Here is a 22,173-nt window from a genome sequence, read left to right as displayed (position 1 = left end):
CTCTAAACAGTTCTGATAGGACTAGAAACTGTAATTAATAATGATTGAAATTGCAAAATAACAAAAGATGAAAAGACGCATCTGTGTCACTTGATAAATCATACATGTAAACCATACAAATACAAGAAATAAAGATCATTTAAAGTGAAAAGGATACAATTAAGTTTGAAGCTTACGCCAGGTTCTTCATTGAATCCGAAAAGACTATCGATATCTAGAAGTTAACACTTCTCTCTTTGACCGGAGAGAAACGTAGCTCCTAGGCGTGTTTTTAGAAACGTGTCTCAGAAAGCAAAAGACTCTCTAAACCACAGAAGAAAGTAGCTTTTGGCAGCAACACATTCCAAAAGTTTGCCTTTTTCATAAGCATTTTTTAACGAGAGTGAGAGCAATGAGGACTCAAGAGTTACGATGTGAACTGCAAAGTAAAGTTGTATTATTGTCATATTATTTAATTATTTAAAAAAAATGTGAACTCGCAAACAAAATTGTGTTTGAGTGTCGGCATTAAGAAAAAGGCTGTCTTAAGAATGCAATTGTTTTAATATTGATTATAGAACCTCGTATAAAACTGCTTGCTGTACTATTGCGGTGGACACTACCGGCAACAAATTAATCCATTTTATTTGCTTTTATTTTAATCAATCTATGTAGATAAAAGTGATGTGATATTCAATTCTTATAGTTTGAGTTATAGTTTTGTTAGAAAAAGGTAACAACAGAGACTGAAAAAAAAACTAAATTTGTATGCTTTACTCGATGTTTCCTAGTAGCAATAAAACAAAATTCTTTTCCATTATTCCTGGTAGAGTTTGCCATTCTACATTCAAAAATTTTCCTAATAAAAGTCCTGATTTCAATGTTGCCTGTATCTTTTTTGTGGATATTTATTGCTTTCAATAATTTCTAATTATAGTGATCAACAATACAACTGTTTTTATTCTCCTGATACGTACACACAATGTCACAGTTAATGTTCCAGTTCCTAACCGGAAAAGTCAATTGGAAATCTTATTTCAGAAGACAATCTAAAGGCAAAAGCGCAATTTGACCTCACGCTTTCATTTTCTATCGCTATTCAGAAAAGAAAAACAGAAGAAAGTAAAAGTCGAACGACATCTTGACCAGTGTGAAAAAAAGTTAGGCAAAACACAAAGAAAAGAACATACAAAGTAACACAAAAACAAGCCAAGCAAGCCAGTATTAGTAAACACAACACCCGCTGAAAACTGTTAGTAACGGTAAAGAAATTAGCGGAACGGATTAAAGGGTTTTTGATCGAGAAATAATGTTAGTATAAAAAGGAACAAAATGCAAAAATCACTTTCAAGAGGGGAGGCAGCAGAAGGTATGTAGGTGTAAATATAAGCGTAACAAAGGAGAGATTTGAATCATGACGGCAGCTCAAAAGTGCTTCAATAAAGAAAGTTATGCTCTTTGATCTTTGTCTCCTGCTCGCGAAGGCAAACGGTGAAAATGCATCCCCGTCTCCGGTGTCGATAATCGAATGTCGGCGCCAGAGATAAGACTCTGATGGCTCAGGTGGAAGTCTTCTGTATGTACTTTGTTATCAGCTGTGTAGTGGCGGTGAATAGGGCAATTAACCGCGAGCTCCGCGAATCGTGATAAGAGGTTTGTGTACCGAATGAAGCAATGCACTTCAATGGATTAACAAATGTCACGGTGAAAGTGTTACTAATATGTTTGCGGAGTCAATCGAGAAAATTCCTAGTCACCGATAGATAAGTATTTTAACGCCTCATTGTTGATGCAATAAAAAAAGAGTCTTATCACGAGTCGGCGTGAGCTGATAAAAGTTCGTCACAACATAAACGGAATATCAGCCGTCCTTATCTCGCAAAGCAAATCCGCATTTTGGGCTAACACGTTTTTCCGCTAATCAAATTATGACGCCAAAAGTTGACTAACCCGGGTCGTCAACCTTTGGACCGAGCGAGTTTGGCGTGTTTCTCAGCTCAACGGAAGGTAAAGGAAATTGCCACAAAAAAAAACAAAAATAAAATATGTGTTCACACTACCATATGGTATACTTTACCAGGATGTATCCACGTTTTTGCCTGATTTTTTAACAGTGTTTGTACTTTATCTGAAAAAAAAAATTAAACATAACCCCCGAATATTATTGCAGATTTGAAAAGTGTGATACATTTCCTATAAGAATTGATCAAGAGTTTATGATTTGAGTAGCCCAAAATGATAACGTTTTGTACTTCTAAACTACTCTACTCAATAACTACTCACCAAAACTCTTGAATAATTATTATAGGGAATTTAACACACTTTCCAAATCTGCATCCAGTTATAGTACAAAAACTGGCCAAAAAATATTCAAAAATCGTGGCAACGTCACATAATACTGTATCTATTATACAGCCCATCACACAACAAACTCATCGCTAGCTCCCATTTATTCACCATCCACATTGGACGTTATCGATTGCGTTTGAAAAAAAAAAACTTCACACGAGTTACGTCGTTCGGTCGAAAAAAATTTCAAGTTCAACCTTTGATCAACGATCTGGCCACGCGTTTCTGTCTGTTTATTATACCCCATGACGCGAATTTGGCACCACGAGCGACGCTACCATTTGGTTGTTGTCGTTCACGGTCGATGAGATTTTCGCAGAGAGAGCGTCACTTCTACTCAGATGAAAGAAAAAAAAATTAAAAAACCCAGTTTTTAGAAATTTTTCTTTCGTCTGAGTAGAAGTGACTCTCTCTCTCTCTTTCTGAGATATACACAGCAAAAAATTCTGAATTTCACGTAAACTTGTATTTCAATTCAAGCAAACGATTTATGATGCAAACTTATATGATATGTGACGCTTCATTTATGTGCATCACATTGAACGGAAATTTACACTACTTTTCGAACTGTGTTGGTTTTATTTGAACGTTGGAAAAAGGAAAATAAGACCACTAAAAAAGGGTTTAGTGTAAGCGAATTCGCCATTAGTCTCATCGGCCGTGTTGTCTTCATTCAAATGCCTTTATTATCAACATGCCATTTTCGATGTGTGGTTTCGCTTCTGACTACATTCGAATCCCAACCCTCTCTCTAATACGGAATAGACGTATATGTATTTCGACAGCACCCATGAGAAGAGCAAGCAATTGGTTCAGTGTGTTGGAAGCGCGCGATCACGCCACATAATGAGCTGGCTTTGTATTAAGGGAATGCGCGACCTACGCCGCAAACGAATTTCGGGCTTTTTTCTAATTTCATTCATCCACATCAACAGAGCTGGGCATGATTTGGGATCAGATGAGTCATGGCAGGGGAAGTGCAGCATTTCTGGCCGCCGAGGTCGTTTTTGTTGGATGATTAAATGAGTGCAGAACTGCAGACTGCGTACAAAGTGCATTGCTCTTGTTTGTTTGGCTGAGTTGAAAATATAACAATAGGGTTACGGTATGTAATGTGGGTCTAGTCCTTTCATTCGGCCTATCACGCAAATAAATAATTAATTAAGGAATATTACACAAAAAATAAGGAAAATATTGATCACTGATGATTGATAAATGTGTACCACACACAAATCAATTTATATCACAACATTTCAATACATTTTCAGCTCTCGTAAGTAATAAAACTGGTTGAGAATATCACTCTGTTCGGAGTTTTTAGCCGCCATGACTTCTAAGGTTAAGATGGGAAGGTTGCACTGACGATCATCAAATGGCCTGATTATGGCATTTATTGAATGGAATTACCTGATAATACACACTAGACGTAAAACTCACAGTTACTGTTTGAATATTTTATGTTTATTTTAATTGTTTAACAACGTTTTCACAAGTAAATCATGGACCCAACTTTAGGGACACATTTCTTTTCTATGTTCCTAACTTTGGCCCATGAAATTCATTTGACAGCATATAGCAATAAGAGTAACGTCAACAATGTGGTTTGCATTTGGATGATAAGGAACGAACAGGAAGGGAGATTTTTTCTGCCAAATCTGTATAATGAACATCACAATGTTTTGATTTAGATATTCTGCGGTCGAAAGACGATAAGCGAAATTTTTAATTTTTAATTTTTAACTTGAGTGATTTAATGTAGTTTTCGTAAAATTTTCTCTAAGAAATGTTTTGAGGAATGAAGAGTATTAAGTTAACAGTGATAGTGATAAAAAAAAATACATAGAGCATTTCTAGCTCAAATCGTTAAAAAAAATGTCAATTTTGTCTCGACCCCTTCTGATTTGAATGAAACATTGCTCACGTGTTCGCTGCTACTAATGGTTGCATTTTTCATTTAAATATGATTTTTTCCTCCAGAGTAACTTTTGAAAAGGGCGTATAAAAAAATGGATTATTTTTTTTTCAAAAAATCATAACTTGAAAATTATTGATCTGATCAAAATGGCATATGAGAAAAAGTTTTAGGTAGTTAAATTATCTTTGCGAAAAAAAATACACTGAAAGAAAAACTTAGTAAATTAGTATTTAAAAAACGTAAAACGATGATTATCTCAAAACACCCCCCCTTCGATCTTCATAATTTTTTTTTTCAAGAAAATTGATGGAATACCCTTAAATTTCGTGAAAAGTGTATGCTGGTAACTTCCTTAAAAAGAAATCTATAATTTTTTAAATTTTTGTTGATTTTTACAAGTTGATGAAAATGCATATTTTTTTGAAAAATAATAACTTATTTGAATTCTACGCATAATTTTCAATAACTTTGCATATAAAAACTTTTTTCCTAAGTCCAGCCGTTCTCAAGTTAATGCGAATTAAAAAAATATAATTATAACAATTTTCAACATTTTAGGCCATTTTCAAATGTTCGTTGAGATGTCTAGCAACGAGATTTTATTTCATGATTGTATATTAAAAAACAAACAATTCATTCTCAGATATGGTAGCTGTCAGACTTACCCGTTTCTATCTAGAGGCAGCGGAAGAGAAGCACGTTGATGTGGTCAAATGAAAGATTTGTTGAGATAAAAAACAGTATATATTTATTATTTTATTTTACAACTCATATTATTTGAATACATTGAATAATTTGGGTGTATCGTTTGAATTAGAGAATATTTTTACTGCAATTTGGTTGTTTGAAACTGGAATATAGCAATGATATTTTCGAGTTCCAGGAATTGGTTTCACTTTCTTAAAAATTGGATTAAATTCCGTGTCAGCCTTTTTGTATTCTTCCGTAGAAACATAACAAAATGACATTTTTGTTTGAAGATCTTCTTTACGACTATTTGCCCAGTTGTTTAGGGTTCGTTATAGGGTGCTCGTGTTGCTTAGCTATACTTGCTCTGGTTGCCATTCTCTTAAGGGTACCGCCAATCGCATCACAAGGACCTTTGCCGTGTGAAGTTGCAAAAAAATGCCATTCAATTTCTACATCTACATCTACATCTGACATAAAAATACACTTTTGGACTGTTATTTGCAACTTTAAAAATTCTAATAATTTTGAGATAAACAACTGAACTGCTACTGTGTCATGCTTTGAAATTGATTTAGGTAGAGGTTTACAACACTTGAAATTGTTATCCATCGTAAAAAAACTACTTGCTTTTTAACTTGAAACGCTAAGAGAGATGAACTGAATGGAACAGGTGAAGATCGTCCCAATATATATATATATATATATGTAGCAGAATAATTACAATGTTGACATTATACCTATCTTCATTAGGTACAATTGATTATAGCAAACTTTTTTAGGTGTGAGTGTAAGAAGCCTCCACGGGGTGCTTTTTTATGTAGTTGTGATATCGCGGGATGAGATCTTAAGGCACAATATGGTATACGTCAGAGAAGTACCTAGATAATTTACCTCAATTACAGGTTTAATAACATATTTGTTTACCTGTTTATGTTTTGAGCCTCTGTTATGACATACACAATTCTATCCAGGTAAACAACTAATAGAGGACAGAAAAAAGGCACATGAGTGGGTTTGTTGATTATTTGGGTATATTTGAGAGTATTTACTTATAAACTTGTTTCTTTTCCGCTGCGTCTAAATAGAAACGGGTAAGTCTGACAGCTACCATATTTGAGAATGAATTGTCTGTTTTTTAATATATATTCATGGAAAAACATCTCGTTGCTGGACATCACGACTAACATTTGAAAATGGCCCAAAATGTAGAAAATTATCATAATTATTTTTTTTAAATTGCATTAACTTGAGAACGGCTGGACTTAGGAAAAAAGTTTCTTTATACAAAGTTTTTGAAAATTATGCGTAAATTCCAAATAAATTACTATTTTACTAAAAAATATGCAATTTCACCAACTTGTAAAAACCAACAAAAATTTCAAAAATTATAATTTTTTTTTTAAGAAAGTTACCAGCATACACTCTTTACCAAATATTAGGGCATTTTTTCAGTTTTCTTGAAAAAAAAAATTATGAAGATCGAAGGGGGGGTGTTTTGAGATAATCATCGTTTTACGTTTTTTAAATACTAATTTACTAAGTTTTTCTTTCAGTGTATTTTTTTCCGCAAAGATAATTTAACTACCTAAAACTTTTTCTCATATGCCATTTTGATCAGATCAACAATTTTCAAGTTATGATTTTTTGAAAAAAAAAATAATCCATTTTTTTATACGCCCTTTTCAAAAGTTACTCTGGAGAAAAAAATCTAATTTAAATGAAAAATTCAACCATTAGTAGCAGCGAACACGTGAGAAATGTTTCATTCAAATCGGAAACACTCATGACCAACCGGTTTGCGTTTTGGGCTGGAAATGCTCCATAAGAAAACGTTACCAAGAGCGTTTTTTTTGAGAATCAAACAGGATAGGACGAAGTTGCATCCATAAATAGACCCAATTTGGGGACAATAGACCGATATTACATACATTTCCCTGGTGAGTTTTTGTCTTAAAAAAAGTAAGTTTTTCAACTTTTTGCGGTTCCTGATAGCAAACGACATGATAAGCATATCTAAGCATACCATTTAGCAGTAGAATATCGTTTGCAGGTAAATTAATTGATGAGTTATGATTAAAAACGTAATCTATGGCTGCATATTAGACCGAGGTTAGGGACGTATACCCTATAATAACAATATATATTTCCTCAAGACATCACAAGTCTAAATGCGAGATTCACGAGATAATGACGTTTGACTGTCTTTTCACAGTTCTGGACCACTGTGCGCGTCGTGACTTTTATCATTTCACCAGTCAACTCTCGGAATAACCCCGAATAATATCTCAGGAACTACGAAAATAACTTTTGTCGTTGAGTCGTTATTATGTAAAAAATGACGGGGAACACGATGGTACCATCAAATTGAAAATTAAAATATACTCAATCTAAGAAAGTTGTGTTTGAAGTTTTCAATGTTTTCGTTAGTTAAAAATATTTGGCAAAACTGTTTTTTATTTTTTTTATTTTATTATAATCACTTTAACGCTCTTGGGTCATTCGTGACTTGTCCGGGAGTGAGATTTGAACTCGTAACTTTGACGTGAGAGGTATGGATGCTTACCATTACGCCGGGGTCGCCCCCAGCAACACTGTATAGTTGCATACATAGATTTCTTTACTAATTCTCGTATGAAAACTGTACCCATTGCTATCCGTAGCATCATCCATCCGGAGATATTAACAAAAGAATGAACTGCATTAATGAAAATCACGAAATTAGAAAATGCTCCCCTTGACCGAGGGGTACTCCGATCATCACGAAAATTCTATTTTTAAAATATGGAGTTGAATAAACTTCCCCTCCGAATGTGGTCCAAATTGGAAGAGGTTAATTTAAATTTTGCATTTTTTTTTCCGGTCACTTGACGCGGAATGACCCATATAGAGTACATTTTAAGAGTTTCCTGAAAGGAATTCCTAAGTGGTATGCAGACAATTAAGGAGACTGTTATGAACTAAAAAAAAACCACCAGAATCGTAATATTAGTCAGGGGAATTTTGGTAGCAACTCTGAACACATCTTGGGATAATTTTAAGCAAATTCTTGAGAAATTTATTATTAATACATAATTTTCCAAGTCTCATTCCTCATTGTGGTGGTCATGGTCACGCCGTGATCCACCTTTAGCCGCTTTCTTGGTCCTGCTTGCTGCAGGGACCAAGTGCCACGCCATCCGAAGCAATAATGAGCAGAGGCAGGAAAGCAGCGCTGTTTTATATATTTTCTGGTTCAAGCAGAATTATGTGCAACCATGTGGTATTCGTTTATGATGACTGGGTTTGGGGAAAACGTTCAATTCATGAAAACAGTGATAAAACTATCATTTGCGCATTTTTCAAAAGTTTTTTGATTAAAAATTGAAAAAGAATTTATTTCAGCAGATTTGTTAAGTAATATCCTCTCGATTGGCGTATTTGGAATTTAATTTTATCTATAAATGACAAAGTTACAAGCTTTCAAAACCTAACACTATTTAACCATAGCGGCACCGGTGGTGTAGTGGTAAACGTGATTACGTCTCACCCCCAGCAGGCCTGGGTTCAATCCCAGTCGGCACCGCCGGGATGTTCTGAGGCATAACATCTCTGATCACGCCTTCCTTCGGAAGGGAAGTAAAGCCGTTGGTCCCCGATTCATGAGTTGATGGGTCGATATGTAGGGTCCAGGTGTGAGAGCTGCCTCCCTGGCGTCGGTAGCATTGGTGCTCAGCACGGAAAACAAGATCGACGGAAAATAAATCAAGGAAAAAAAAAACTATTTAACCACACATATTTTTTCATTTGCACCCCAATATAGTCGACAAAGACGTAGTTCTACGCCAAAAATATATACATTTTTTTTGGTTTTGGAACATGCACTTAAGCACATAATTTGAACTAGCTCTGGACCTAACAGCTATAATACTTTAAGAAATTTTCAAGAATCTGGTGTCAAATTCCATGCACAGTTTTAAATACTCGAGGAATTTTATTATAATTTCTAAGGACTCATCCATGGCAAAAAAAATCATTCGGAAAAACATCAAATGTAATCGGCTTTCGAGGTAGTTTTGAGGAATTTTAGATTTCATGAGAAGCCTTAGTTTTGAGTAGAATTAAAAGAAACCCTGAATTGAGTTAAAAGTAAATTTAAAGGAAAAATGGTAGCACACTTCTTGTGAACTTCACCGGAAAATTCCAGGGGCATTCTGAGGATAATTTCATAAAGTTTGTGGGAAAAAAATAATACGGAGCACAAGTCCTTGGAATTTTTTGAAAATACTAAAAGGAGGATTACAATTAAATGTGAGAATAACTCCAGAACATCTTCAAAAGGATTCGGAAAATGAATTCAGGAGAGTTTGCCAAACAAATTATGAGAAGAAATCTAAGGAATTTCTGAGGAGAAATGCCTATAAATTGTTAGGAGGCTTCTGTTCTTTTCTGAAATTCTCAAAACATTTCTAAAGTTTTTGCAGTTATCATGAAGCTTGTTGTACTGCGCTGAATTTAATTAAAACGTCCTAAAAATGTTCAAGCTTCAGTGAACTTCTGAACTTGTGCGAAGACATCAAATGATCTGAAAGTTATCGGGAAATCTGGGAACTGCTTTAAATTCCCGACTAATTTTCTTAAACTAATGGAAATGACCTCCCCTGAAATTCCTCCAATTTTCGGAGCTTACTAAACTTTTTTCAAATGCTTCCGCATTTTGCTAATGTTCATAAAATTTCCTGAAGTTCGCGGATCTCATCTTAAGCTCCATAGATTTCTATGAAGTAATGTTTCTGAAGACCACGGTCCTTCTGTGAAGTTTCCGACATTTTTTTAAATTTCTGGAACTTTTGTGGTCCCGCAATTTTTATGGAATTAGAACGAAATATTTAATATAGTTCTATGATTTTCACTGAAATTCTCAAGATTTTTCTGAAGTTCATAAACTTTCCTTAAATTATCGACACTAATTTAAAACTTCTTCAATAGTATAGACTTTTCTGGTACCTAAACGATTACTGAATGTCTTTTAAGTTCTCTAGACTGCCCTGAATTTATCAGTAGTTTTTAAGAACATGCAACATTACTGAAATTAATTGATTTGCCTTGAAGTTTCCCTGAACTTATCTATGCTTATCTGAAGTTCTCTACATTTGTTTAATAATCCAGCAAATTTTCTGATAGGGTAGAGAACTACTTCGGCATAATCGCTTATTTTGGGCCTATCGAGCAGAAAACTTCGAATAAATCCATGATTTCAGAATTAACAAGTCAATTATGCGTTTGGTACGATACTTTAGTTAATAAGCTACGGAACGAAGCCAATGATATGAAGGTTTGCACCCATTATTCCAAAAACAAAAGAAGCGCTCCGACCGAATCAATTTTTATCTTCATCCGATAGGCCGAAGTGAATTCATAAGCGTTTCAATGCGTTAGGCCGAGTTTAGAATCCGTAGGCCGAGTTTGGCGTCAAGAAGCAGTGTTAGGCTTTTGACAATATCTCAACGATTGATTTCTCTTAATCAAATATTACGGTACATACGGAAAGGTAAATAAATTTGAAAGCCATCAGTAATAATAACATTCCGTTTGGTGCTAAACTGCGCTAGATTAAGCAAAACTAAGTACGGGTTGTGCTTAATAGGCCGGAAATGGGGTAGTTAACCCTATATATTCATAATTCCCTGACGCTTCTGACGTTTTTGGATCAATCATAGAATTCTTGGAATACCCTATAATTCCACGGAACTTCTTGTTAGTCGCTGCAAATTTGCTTAAGTTAATGGGATTATTCTGAAGCTATCTGATCGTCCTCGAAGTACTCGGAACTTCGATGAATATCATTAAACTATCTAAAAATATCTAAATTTAGTTCTCTGGATTTTTTATAATTTTTTTCAATATCTTGAACTTGTACATGGAATACGAAACTTCACGACATTGAATATTTTTAAATCTTGGACTTTCTTACTTGGAAGACTTAGGTAATTTTATGCAGAAAAATGTGTAGTCATCCTGTATATAGAGAAAGACGATTAAACGTCACAATGCAAAGAATAATCAATCTTAAATTCACGCTAAAAAAGTTGAAAATAGTGACTTATTACAAGAAAAAGTGACTTAATGACTTGGCTTTGAAAAAAGAGACTTTTTAGTGACTGACTTGAAAAAAGTTACCAAGTCACTAAAAAGTGACTTGCTACCAGCCCTGTTAATGCTAAATTTCAACTCTTAAAAATTTTAAAACCAAAACAAATCTTTAAAAGCTGGGTTAACAATTGTTTTTTTGCAGCTGAATTCCGGACATAAATTTTATCGAAGAAAAGGAAATTTCTACATATACCTAAATATGTAGATTTTCTGCTGCTGGTCTTAATTTCGATCAAGTAGCAGATTTTTTGTTTTCAGAATATCCGACCCTCGAATCATGCAAAAAAATCCTCGGTTCCGAAATCTGTAAAATTTGGCCCAGCTCTTGAAGGTCCTATTTCGTTTACAAGTGTATGAATCTTAAGATTAACCTAATTCCCTACAGCTTGGTAACCAGTAAATTCCGATTAGCAATTTCCCGGTTTTTCCCAAAATTTTGGAAATATCCCCGGTGGTGCATTATACACTAAAATTAAGCACAAATCCGAGAGACGAAGATATAAATAGGTTAAGTGGGTCATTACTAAGACAGCAGCATATGTCCTGGGTTTTGGGTTTGAATCTGGGCTCGAATTTTTCCAAATTTGTCTATGTTTTAATTACCTTTACAGGATTTTATTAGAATATTCTTAAGCATTTGCTTTGGAATCATTTCCTTCATTGAGTTTGTTTCAAAATTCTTCTAAAATAAGTTTGAGGTTCTCTTGTGGATTCCCTAAAAAATGAATTTATAGCAGTTTATAAATTCTCTAAGGTTTAATTAAAATTTGCCGAACTCTATTTATAATTCCCAAACATAAAAATTTCAAAAAAAAAAAAAATCTCTAGAAATTCGATTTGTAATGCCCTTTGAATTATCATTGAAATTCCCATAAAATTATTCTCAGAATTCCTTTGGAATTGTACCCTCAAAACTCGATTGTCTTGGTATTTTTTACGGATCCTGGGACCTTCTTCACAATCGACTTGGCATTTTCCACAGAGCTACTTAAAAATTCTACTCTGAACTCACACAAGTGACTTGGAGTTAAGGTCTAAAATCTCTTAGAGTTCTTTCCAAAACTCCATTTAATTTTCTCTGAAATACCTTGGTGTTATTTATTTATTTATACATCACCGTCTTCGACTAGCCGTACAGACTGAACTATTTTACTTATAAACTAGAAATTACTACTAATCCTATTTCTGAAAACGTTTTTAGTCAAGTTAAAATCGAATTCGTCACAGACAACATTGAACAAGCGAAGACACAAATCAAAAGGGTTGTTGTAGCCGTAGTTTGTTCTGTGGTATGGGACTGCTATTAAAGCTGAGCTCCGAAACCGTCGAGTATCCTGTTGAGCGGGATCTGTGCGAGAATGACATCGAAAATAAATAGCCGCTGCATCGTTACTCGTCTGACAGATAGTGGTTCCAATCCTATGAACTTGCATCGGTCAGAATAAGGAGGAAGATTGGTCGGATCGTTTCAAGGAAGTTGTCTCAGTGCAAACCGTAAGATCCTTTTCTGCACCCGTTCGATCGCGAGAACATCGGAGCAGCGTACTCCAGAATGCTACGAACCAACGAGCAATAGAGAGTTTTTAAAGCGTGGATGTCGGTGAACTCGGAAGCGTGGCGACGGATGAATCCCAGCACAGAAAAAGCTTTGGCAGTGGTAATGCTCACGTGTTCGTTGAATCTGAGCCTCGAATCGATGGTAACGCCAAGGTCACAGATGGACGACATACGTTCCAATGATGCAGTTTCCATTCTGTATTGATGAAGAATGGGGTTATTGCAGCGAATGAAGGTAATAACTTTGCACAGGTCATTTATAAAAATGTTGAATATTAATGGTCCCAGAACGCTTCCTTGGGGTACACCAGACGTGATTTTGAAAGTGCGGGATCGAGTTGAGTGGACCGCAACATATGCAGTACGATCGCACAAGTACGAATATATCCACTCTGTAATCCAATCTGGAAAACATATGTGCTTCAGTTTTTCCACGGCTAGAATGTGCGGTACAGTATCGAAGGCTTTCGCAAAGTCAACATACACCGCGTCAACATGCCGCCTCTCTTCTACTTCGCGGGACAGTGCGGTGACGTAACAAATGAGGTTCGTTGTTGTAGAACGATACTTCATAAAGCCATGCTGACCATCAAATATGATGGGAGACGCTACGTTGTATAGAACGTTGTGCACCAGTCTGTCAAACACTTTGCTGAGACAGCAAAGTATAGATACGCCGCGATAATTTGTCACCTGATTACAGTTGCCAGATTTGTGAATAGGAACGATGCAAGCAGGTTTCCAAGATGTCGGAAAGGTACTTTCGTGAAGTGACCGGTTGAATAAGCGAGCAATTGGGTTCGCTAGTTCTCTTGAACAGTTTTTCAGCAACAGGGGTGGTATTCCGTCCGTTCCAGGTCCTTTTTTGATGTCAAGCTCATCGATGACTTCTACTACTTCATTTTCGGAAAACTGAATAACGGGTAGGTTGATGTTGTGCGAAGGAACGAGAGCAAAACAATCACGCCTTGGTACAGGTGACACTTTACTAAAAACGCTCTCGAAGAAGACGGCGAAAAGGTTTGCAGCATCCACATTTGTATTAGCCTGGGCATCATTGAAGGTAAGGTTGCATGGGATGCGAGAAAATGCTTGCCGCTTTTTCACGACATCCCAGAAGCACGATGGGTTTTGTTTTACGCTGTCCTGGATCCTGAGTAAGTAGTTATCGTACGTGGATAATAGAATTGTTTTGTACTGCAGCTCTACTTCGCGAAAGTAATTACGGTCGCTCTCAGACTTCGAAAGGAAGAAACGGTGACGTGCTTTCTTTAGGATGTTACAAAGATGCCGTAGTTCGGAGGTCCACCATATCTCTGACATTTAGTTCAAAATCTAAAAATTCCTTTGAAAAAAAATCTAGTCTAGTCCAAGAGTCTTAAAAATGTCAAAGATCCAAAATCTTATTTTTTCTTCTGAAAAATACATTAAGTAACGGTTTACTGGGGCCTCCCTTAGCTCAGTCGGTAAAGGCACAGCTACAAAGCAAGACCATGCTTGTCAGTTCCAACTTTGTTTACTCAATTTTGGGCAGCCCTACTTTTGACGGATATGAGTAGATCCTACTCAAATTTGTTTAGAAATAGCGTGCAGCTTCTATCGTTGTCAGTAGCTAGTAGAGCAATTCCCTACGAATTCGCAAATCGGTTTATTTTTGTATTTTTTGATTTGGTTGAAAATTTGCGGAAACGTTCCTTATGACCGGCAATGCCATTTTGGATTTTCATATCGCCAATTTGAATCCAACCTTATTTTTTAAAAGGGCATATAGAAAAATATCAAGTTTATCTTCCGAAAATTTTTACTTGAAAACTGTTTGTCCGATCGGTTTGGTGTCTTGGGCAATAATACAGGGAATAGATGAGACTATTTGAAAAAAATATACACTCTAAAAAAATTTACCCAATTGTTTTTTTTATTTGAAATAAAGTTTTAATAACATTTTTTATCAAAAAAAGGATTTTTTGTATTTTTTTTTGTTGATATGTTTTAGGGGACAAAAATGACATCTATCGCACTATAGGTCAAGATGGAGAAATGATGGACAAAAAAGTTCTGATTTATAAAAAAACTCAAGTTTTTGGAAAAATATCCAAAACTTGGTTCAATTACTGTTCCGACTTTATATATTAAAAGTACACCAAATTTACAATAAAAAACACCTGGGTAAAATTTTGCTAAGTCGCACCGTTTTCGAGATGCAGCGGTTTGAAAGTAGATATTTTTAAAATGTTGGTAGTTTTTGGCCATTTTTAAATGTATTTCGCGGTTCTCTGGTTCCGAAAATATTTTTTTTCCGAAAGATCAGAAAATTTAACAATGAAAATGCTTTTCTGATCTTCTCAAAAAAAAAAATTGTCGGAACTGGAGAACCACGAAATACATTTAAAAATGACCAAAAACTACCAACATTTTAAAAATATCTACTTTAGGACCGCTACATCTCGAAGACGGTACAACTTTGGAAAAATTTACTCGAGTGTTTTTTATTGTAAATTTGGTGCAATTTCACTATATAAAGTCGAAAAAGTAATTGGACCAAGAATTGGATATTTTTACAAAAACTTGAGTTTGAAAAGAAACAACATAACTTTTTTGTCCATCATTTCTCCATCTTGAGCTATAGTGCAATAGATGACATTTTTTTGTCCCCTAAAACATAAAAATAATTAAAAAAAAAATACAAAAAAATCTTTTGTGAGAAAAATAGTTTTTAAGATTTTATTTGAAATTAAAAAAAAAAAGTTGAGTAATTTTTTTTAGAGTGCATATGTTTTTTTTTTTCAAATAGTCTCATCCATTATCTGCAATATTGCCCAAGACACCAAACCTATCGGGCAAACAGTTTTCGAGTAAAAGTTTTCTAAAAATAAGCTTGATATTTTTTTTCTATAGGCCCTTTTCAAAAATAAGGCTGGAATCAAATTGGCGATATGAAGATGCAACATGGGATAGTCGGTCATAAGGAACATTTCTGGAAATTTTCAACCAAATTAAAAAATACAAAAATAAAACTATTTGCGAATTCGAAGATTTCATTTTGACGTAAGAGGAAGATGAGACAATAGGGGGACTTTTGTGAACCAATTTTCTGTCAAACGCGAACCAGCGCCTGATTGGTCGGGCAAACGTAACTATTTTCTTTTATTTTGACAGTCGACTGCGTCGCCTATAATGAAATAGTTTTCGTACGATCGTTTCAGCGAGAGAAGAAGAACATGTCACAGACAAAAAGAAGCCAGTTGTCTCCTCTTCCTCTTAGATTTTGACATATTTTCTGCTTTCCGCGTTGCAAACGTTTAGACGCAGTAGATGTTTGTTTATCACCATTTTACGTAAAGTTTGTAATACATCTGCATTGAAGCGAGCGTTGAAGTAAGTCTCCTCTTTCTTATTTTTGCAGTACATGTCATTGATTTTGATTTTTCCAGACATGGGAAGGGCAAAACGATTGGACGATGTCGAAAATGGCCAAATCCGGGTTCTAGCAGATTCTGGTCAATCTCATCGTGAGATTGCTCGGAATTATCTGAAAAATCCAAAGGAATGTGGTTTCAAGGTACGGAACAAGGGGAATTCAAAATTGACAGCCAGACAAAAAGGCGAAATTCGGATCGAAGCACTGCAAAATCACTTGAGTTGCCGCCAGATTATTACCAAACTCGATCTTCCAGTGCACAAAAGTACCGTTAGTCGCGTACTCAATGCGTTTTCGTACATAAAATGAACAAAACCGAAATTTACATCCCAGCATAAAGCCAATCGATTGAAATTTGCACAGAACCACATGCACTGGACTAATGAATGGAACCACGTATTTTTTTTCTGATGAGAAAAAGTTCAACTTGGACGGTCCTGATCAGTCTTGTAAGTGGTCACCGTAGTCGACATATTTTCTGTGATAATCGACTGCCTTTGTTTCCGACACTTGCGAAACAAGCTATCAAACTACAGTACCAAACTAAAATGTCATATGATAGACTCTGTCATACGACACTGTTGCCGAAGACCGTCACGAATGTATGTATTTTAGTTTTTCTCATAATAAGAGCTGCGGATGTTGTGCTTGTGTGAATTCTGAAAATAGCAAGCAACGATGACCTAGTAACAACATTTCTGATCAGAAATGGTTTAATTTACACTAAATTGAGGAATTAGAAGGAAATCACACATGTTATATGATAGTAATTTGAAAATTTTCTTTTTGCTCGAATGTTGTTCTACCGTTTGTGTTAGGTAAGAGAGACGACGGTAGAGCATAAGAGTACGAATAAAAACAGACTGTCGCGCATGACAACGAAGCGAGCGTCGTAAAAAACGTCACCAGTGTCAACCCCTGGTCCTGATTGCTACAGCCATTATTGGCACGATTTAAGGGATAAAAAGGCCATCTGATCCAAGAGAAATTTTGGAGGAGGAACGATAATGGTATGGGGTGCATTTTCCTACTTACTGCGAGCTCCTGGAACAAGTTTGGATTCCGTATTTGAAGGATTATCTGGAGGATTCGGCTGATTTCAGCAGGATAAAGCCTCAATCCATGCATTACGCTAAACAAAGGCCAGCTTGTAGTCCGGATTGTAACCCTATCGAGAACCTTTGGGAATAATGGCATCAAAGGTTTATGCAAATGGACGCCAGTTCAACACCGTGAAGGACCTAAAAGCGTGCATAAGAGAATGCTGGGAGCATATCGACGCTCAGATAATCCAGAATCTTGTAACCTAAATGCCCAAGTGAATCTTCGATATAATTAGGAACAAAGGAGGAGTAGGGTTTTGATCTAATTTCTGTCCTACTAAGCACAACCCGCGCTTTACCTCTCTTTGCTGAACGAGTTTAAACAAAAAATGGAATATTTCTGTCAAAGATGACTTCTAAATTTATTCACCTTTCCATTTGATTTGATTTGGATTTGATAAAGAATCATAAGTTGTTGAGATATTGTTTAATATCTAATACTACTTCTTGATTCTAAATCCGACCTACGAGTTTCGATTCCGTCCAAACGCATAGAAACGCCATTAGATTTTCTTCGTCCTACGGATAAACGTAGAAAAGGGGATTCGCTAGGAGCGCTTCTTTTGTTTTGAGAATAATGAGCGTAAATATTCATACAACGCCTCTAACAGGATTTATGTTGTAGCTAATGAGCTAGCGCATCGAAACAAACCTATTATTGATTTGTGCACGGTGAAATCATTGATATTATTGATCTTTTCTGATCGATAGAACGGAAATGGGCGATTACGACGAAGTAGCGCTATACCCTACTAAAGAATCAACAGCTCATGAAAAATTTGAATTTATTTTACTTTTTCGAAAGTGCGGCTAAACGAATGCAACACTTTGTTTATTTTTTTATTTTTTGTTATGAACTTTTCAAGAAGAACTATTTTTGAAGAAACTATGTGACTTGTTTGAGCTTGAAGAGAGAAATAAAATAAAGAAAATCCGAAGCGACTTGGATTTAATTTCAAAGAGAAGTTGGTGCGGCTAAACGAATGTATCGCATGGTATAAACGTTTTCCTTTCAAGCGTTCCGATCAAGCTATTGTCACGCCACCACTTAACTGATGTTCGCAGGTCCAAGTTGCGACTTCCGACGTTAACATCTCCACTGGCGACATAGGAAACTCAAGTGTTGCCAGCGAAAACGTCGCAGCAGGTTTCAGTCGCATGCACAATTTATCGCAAGCGGTTTTTTCTTAATTGCTGGCTGCTTTCTGTGTTTGGATTCCCCACTCATAAGACATAGGGGAAATGCAGGTAACGTCGGCCTAAGTGTCCCTAATTTGGGCCCATACATAAATTCAGAAATTGACTAAATTTTCAATAGCAACCAAAAATATCCATTAGTAACCAATAACGCGTTCATCTAGATAAAATTGATAAATAGCAGATTTTTAGCGATGGGCCCAATCTTAGATCCATAGGCCAACATTAGAGACATTTCCCCTACTTATTTTAGTTGCTATGCTAAAATCTTCCTATCAAAGGCTTGATTTTGTAAGTACCGTTTCAACACCAGGAAACTAGAAAAATATAATCCCAAGCAAACAATAAGCATCTATCTAGCGCTACGTTCAACACAACCTTCCCAAAACAACCCCGCCGCTAAACTGTTCCATTCTTGACATTGACACTGCATTTAGTCGTTTTCAATGCTAGGGACACCAGCACGCTAAAAAGTTGAGAAATTACAATGCAGCACCACAAGCACTAACTTGTTGCTCAGTTTTACTCAGAGAACAAAAGTCAACGCCGGGAGAACGTTATCGTAGCGTCTACCTTATACAGAGAAACACATGCTGCTCAGCTCAACCCTGCCGCAGCGAGCGTATCGGCCGATTGTGATACTGGGCCGCTTTGAATGCATTGGATGTGCTGTAGAAGAGAGTCAAAGGTTCGTTCGAACGCATGGCGTGACGACCGTACGATCGTGCTATAACTGCCGCAAACTCGTTTACGGTTACCTACATGTGTGTTTATAATTCGTTTAACAAACTAAGTGTGACTGATAGGAGAGTCAGATGACCTGCGGTCTCAGGCGGGGACAAATTGGTTTCACAACAATGAACAAACGAAACCATAATGATCAATGAGAATTTTGAGTTTCGCACGTTTCTTGTTTTGGCAAATTTGAGCTGCTGTCATTATCATATTGGGGAGCACCAGTTGAGTGGGTTAATGACGGGGTTAAGTATTAGTAGTAGCATAAAACATAACAAGTTATGTGAAAGAAACAGTTTACTAAAAAATACTGAAAATCTTCGGAAAGGAAATGATTGAACTTATAGCAAGATGGCAAAAATTACTCACCGTCTCCATCCGGACAGAGGTTTCGTCATTAACTCTTCACGGGTTACTCCGTATAGTCCAATTGTTGCTAAAGTCCACGCTATCACTAGACAGACTATGATGAGTATCACTCGAAATGGCAACAGGAATACTGTGAGGAAGGCGGTCTGCAAAAAAATAAAAGAAACAGTACGATGAATCCATCAATCAATTTAAAAATAAGTTAAATTCATACCAAATATTAAAACAACCTCAAACAGGTGTAATATAGAAAATGTTTTAAACTAGATCAAGCAATACCACAATGCACAGTGGTCCAGAATGCAGATTTAGGTGGAATGATATGTTTTGAGCCTGAAATTGGAACTTTAGACTAAAAGTCTTTTCTACAAAATTGTTCCTTATAGTTAGGGCCTCATTTTTATGACAATGAATTCTAGGGTGGTTCCTATTATCATTAAAATAAAAAATCTAACTTTTTTGTTTGAATAAATTAAGGTATACATTCTTGGGCAAAGTTATAGCTGAGCTAATTTCAAGCAACTTTGTTGAAAATAACTTTTTTGTATCTCTTAAATTGGCCGGTTTAGAGCTATTTTCTTGAATTGAGTTAGGGTGGCTCTTAAAAAATGTACTAGCACATTTTATATAAATTTGTCATTAGAGTGGTCCTATGAAATCCATCTTTTGCCAATAACTTTTTTATTTGAAAATTCTCATGAAAATCATCTTCTAGAGACTTTTAAAACTCTTTAAGACGAATGTTTTATACCTGGATTTGTTGCCTGTATCTCTTCTAATAAAAAAGATATATCCAAATATAGTAAAAAATATGAATAAATTCAAATTGATTTTATACGAGTTTAAAAAATAACATACCTCCATTTTTTTTTCATATTATTGAGAATAACAAACACCCTTTCATATGCTGCAAAAAAACTTTTTTTTTTGTTTGCCCTAACCAGAGATATTAATATTTGAAAAGTGCATATTTTTAGTATACAAACGTCAATAACTCTTGATCGGCGAAAGATATTGACAAGCTTTGTGCAGCAAAAATTTGCGCCTTCTTAAGATCTAAAAGTTATCTGAAGACACATTTGCTGAGAAATTCGAAATAAGAAAAATAGAGCAAAAAAACTGTTTTTTTAAGAGCCACTCTAACTCAATTCCAGAAAATAGCTCTAAATAGGCCAATTTAAGAGATACAAAAAAGTTATTTTCAACAAAGTTGCTTGAAATTAGCTCAGCTATAACTTTGCCCAAGAATGTATACCTTAATTTATTCAAACAAAAAAGTTAGATTTTTGATTTTAATGATAATAGGAACCACCCTAGAATTCATTGTCATAAAAATGAGGCCCTAACTATAAGGAACAACTTTGTAGAAGAGACTTTTAGTCTAAAGTTTCAATTTCAGGCTCAAAACATATCATTCCACCTAAATCTGCATTCTGTACCACTGTGCAATGGTAAGTGCGGATGATACTAAGAAAGTCTTGAAAAACCTAGAGACCAAAATCAAGTACTGATACTGGAGTAGCTCTAGAGAATTCTTAGACTTAATTCAGCAAACCAAACACAAGTTTAATTTCCAATGAATAAACGACTGAATCTAAAAGCATAACCAAAAGTACCGACCGATCCAATTCTAGGTACTGAATTGTGAGGTCTGTGAAAGGGAAAGCATTATTTTTCCACGACAGAAACGCCCCGTTTTCTTATGCAAAATAATCTTATGCACGAGCACAAAACGCACGAATTTTGTTTTATCGCAATTGGGGAATTTACGTATGTTTGTCAATCTAAGCAGCGTCCACACTCCAGTTAGAAATTGACTCAGCGTCACGCACACATACACTGTGTTTATTAATTTACATATATTTGCTGCTTACTGTTCAATCCATTACAATCGACGTAATTGTCCAAATATGGTTTAAAACGTTTTTACAAAGCTCTCAACTTCTCAAGTGAGTGTGACTTTCGTGTATTCTCGCGTTGAGTAGTGACGCTCTCGCTGAACCTGCCATGGGTAAAAAATCAAGCGGTGGCGCGATTGCCGGCAATCCCGGGAAACTGTCTAGGCCTGAAGACAACAGTAACAGTGCGACAGCTGCGAAGAAGCTGATTGACAACAATCGGTTCTCCGTTCTGAAGGACGGTGCCGAGCCGGTGACGGAAACAACAGGACCGCTGAAGAAGGACAGAATGCCACCCTTCTACGTTAAGGGCTTCCCTCCCGGATTGCGGAAAAAAACAAACTTCTACATCACGAAGGGGATCTGGTGCACCATCAAGCTGTGCACGGAAGGATACAAACAACATTACAAGGCCATGCAGACCACGCTGGACAAAGCACAGGTGGAGTACTTCTCCCACGACATCGAGGCTGTTAAGCCGCTCAAGTTGGTCCTGCGAGGACTATATGCCATGGACACAGCCGATCAGCTGCGGATTCAACCAATGCTCGAAGTACCTGCTGTTCGGGCATGGAACAAAGAATTGCCGTATGGCCAGCCGCTGCACCAAGTGTGGCAAGCAACACAAAACCGACACATGCGATGAAGTCCTGCCCGAAGCGCGCCAAGTACATCGAGATCCGGAAGAAAGCATCGACGAGAAACCAGCCCGGCCGCAAGAAGCTGCCGGAAATGAATGACCAGAACTTCCCACCGGTTCCACGACTACCGATTATAGTAGTGCTGGCACCACTGCCACTCAATAAACGATTGGCTGCTGCTCACCGTCGCTTA

At 36.2% G+C, this 22,173-nt stretch overlaps 1 protein-coding gene across 4 annotated transcripts in view; it reads right to left on the bottom strand.

Moving 5' to 3' along the window:
* LPCAT (lysophosphatidylcholine acyltransferase) overlaps positions 1-22,173 on the bottom strand; it is a 99,410-nt gene that overhangs the window by 36,264 nt on the left and 40,973 nt on the right. For all 4 annotated transcript variants that reach the window (XM_065228699.1, XM_065228696.1, XM_065228697.1 and 1 more), the window contains one exon: positions 19,442-19,587. In XM_065228699.1, the coding sequence (XP_065084771.1) occupies positions 19,442-19,587 (146 nt within the window). The remainder of the gene's footprint in view (positions 1-19,441; positions 19,588-22,173) is intronic.

Source organism: Ochlerotatus camptorhynchus, unplaced genomic scaffold (genome assembly GCF_037179485.1).
Source record: "Ochlerotatus camptorhynchus isolate MF236.1 unplaced genomic scaffold, CSIRO-AGI_Acam_v1.1 ptg000300l, whole genome shotgun sequence".
Lineage (NCBI taxonomy): Eukaryota > Metazoa > Arthropoda > Insecta > Diptera > Culicidae > Ochlerotatus > Ochlerotatus camptorhynchus.
The sequence above is the reverse complement of the archived record's forward strand: the minus strand, read 5'-3'. Positions and strand labels throughout refer to the sequence as shown.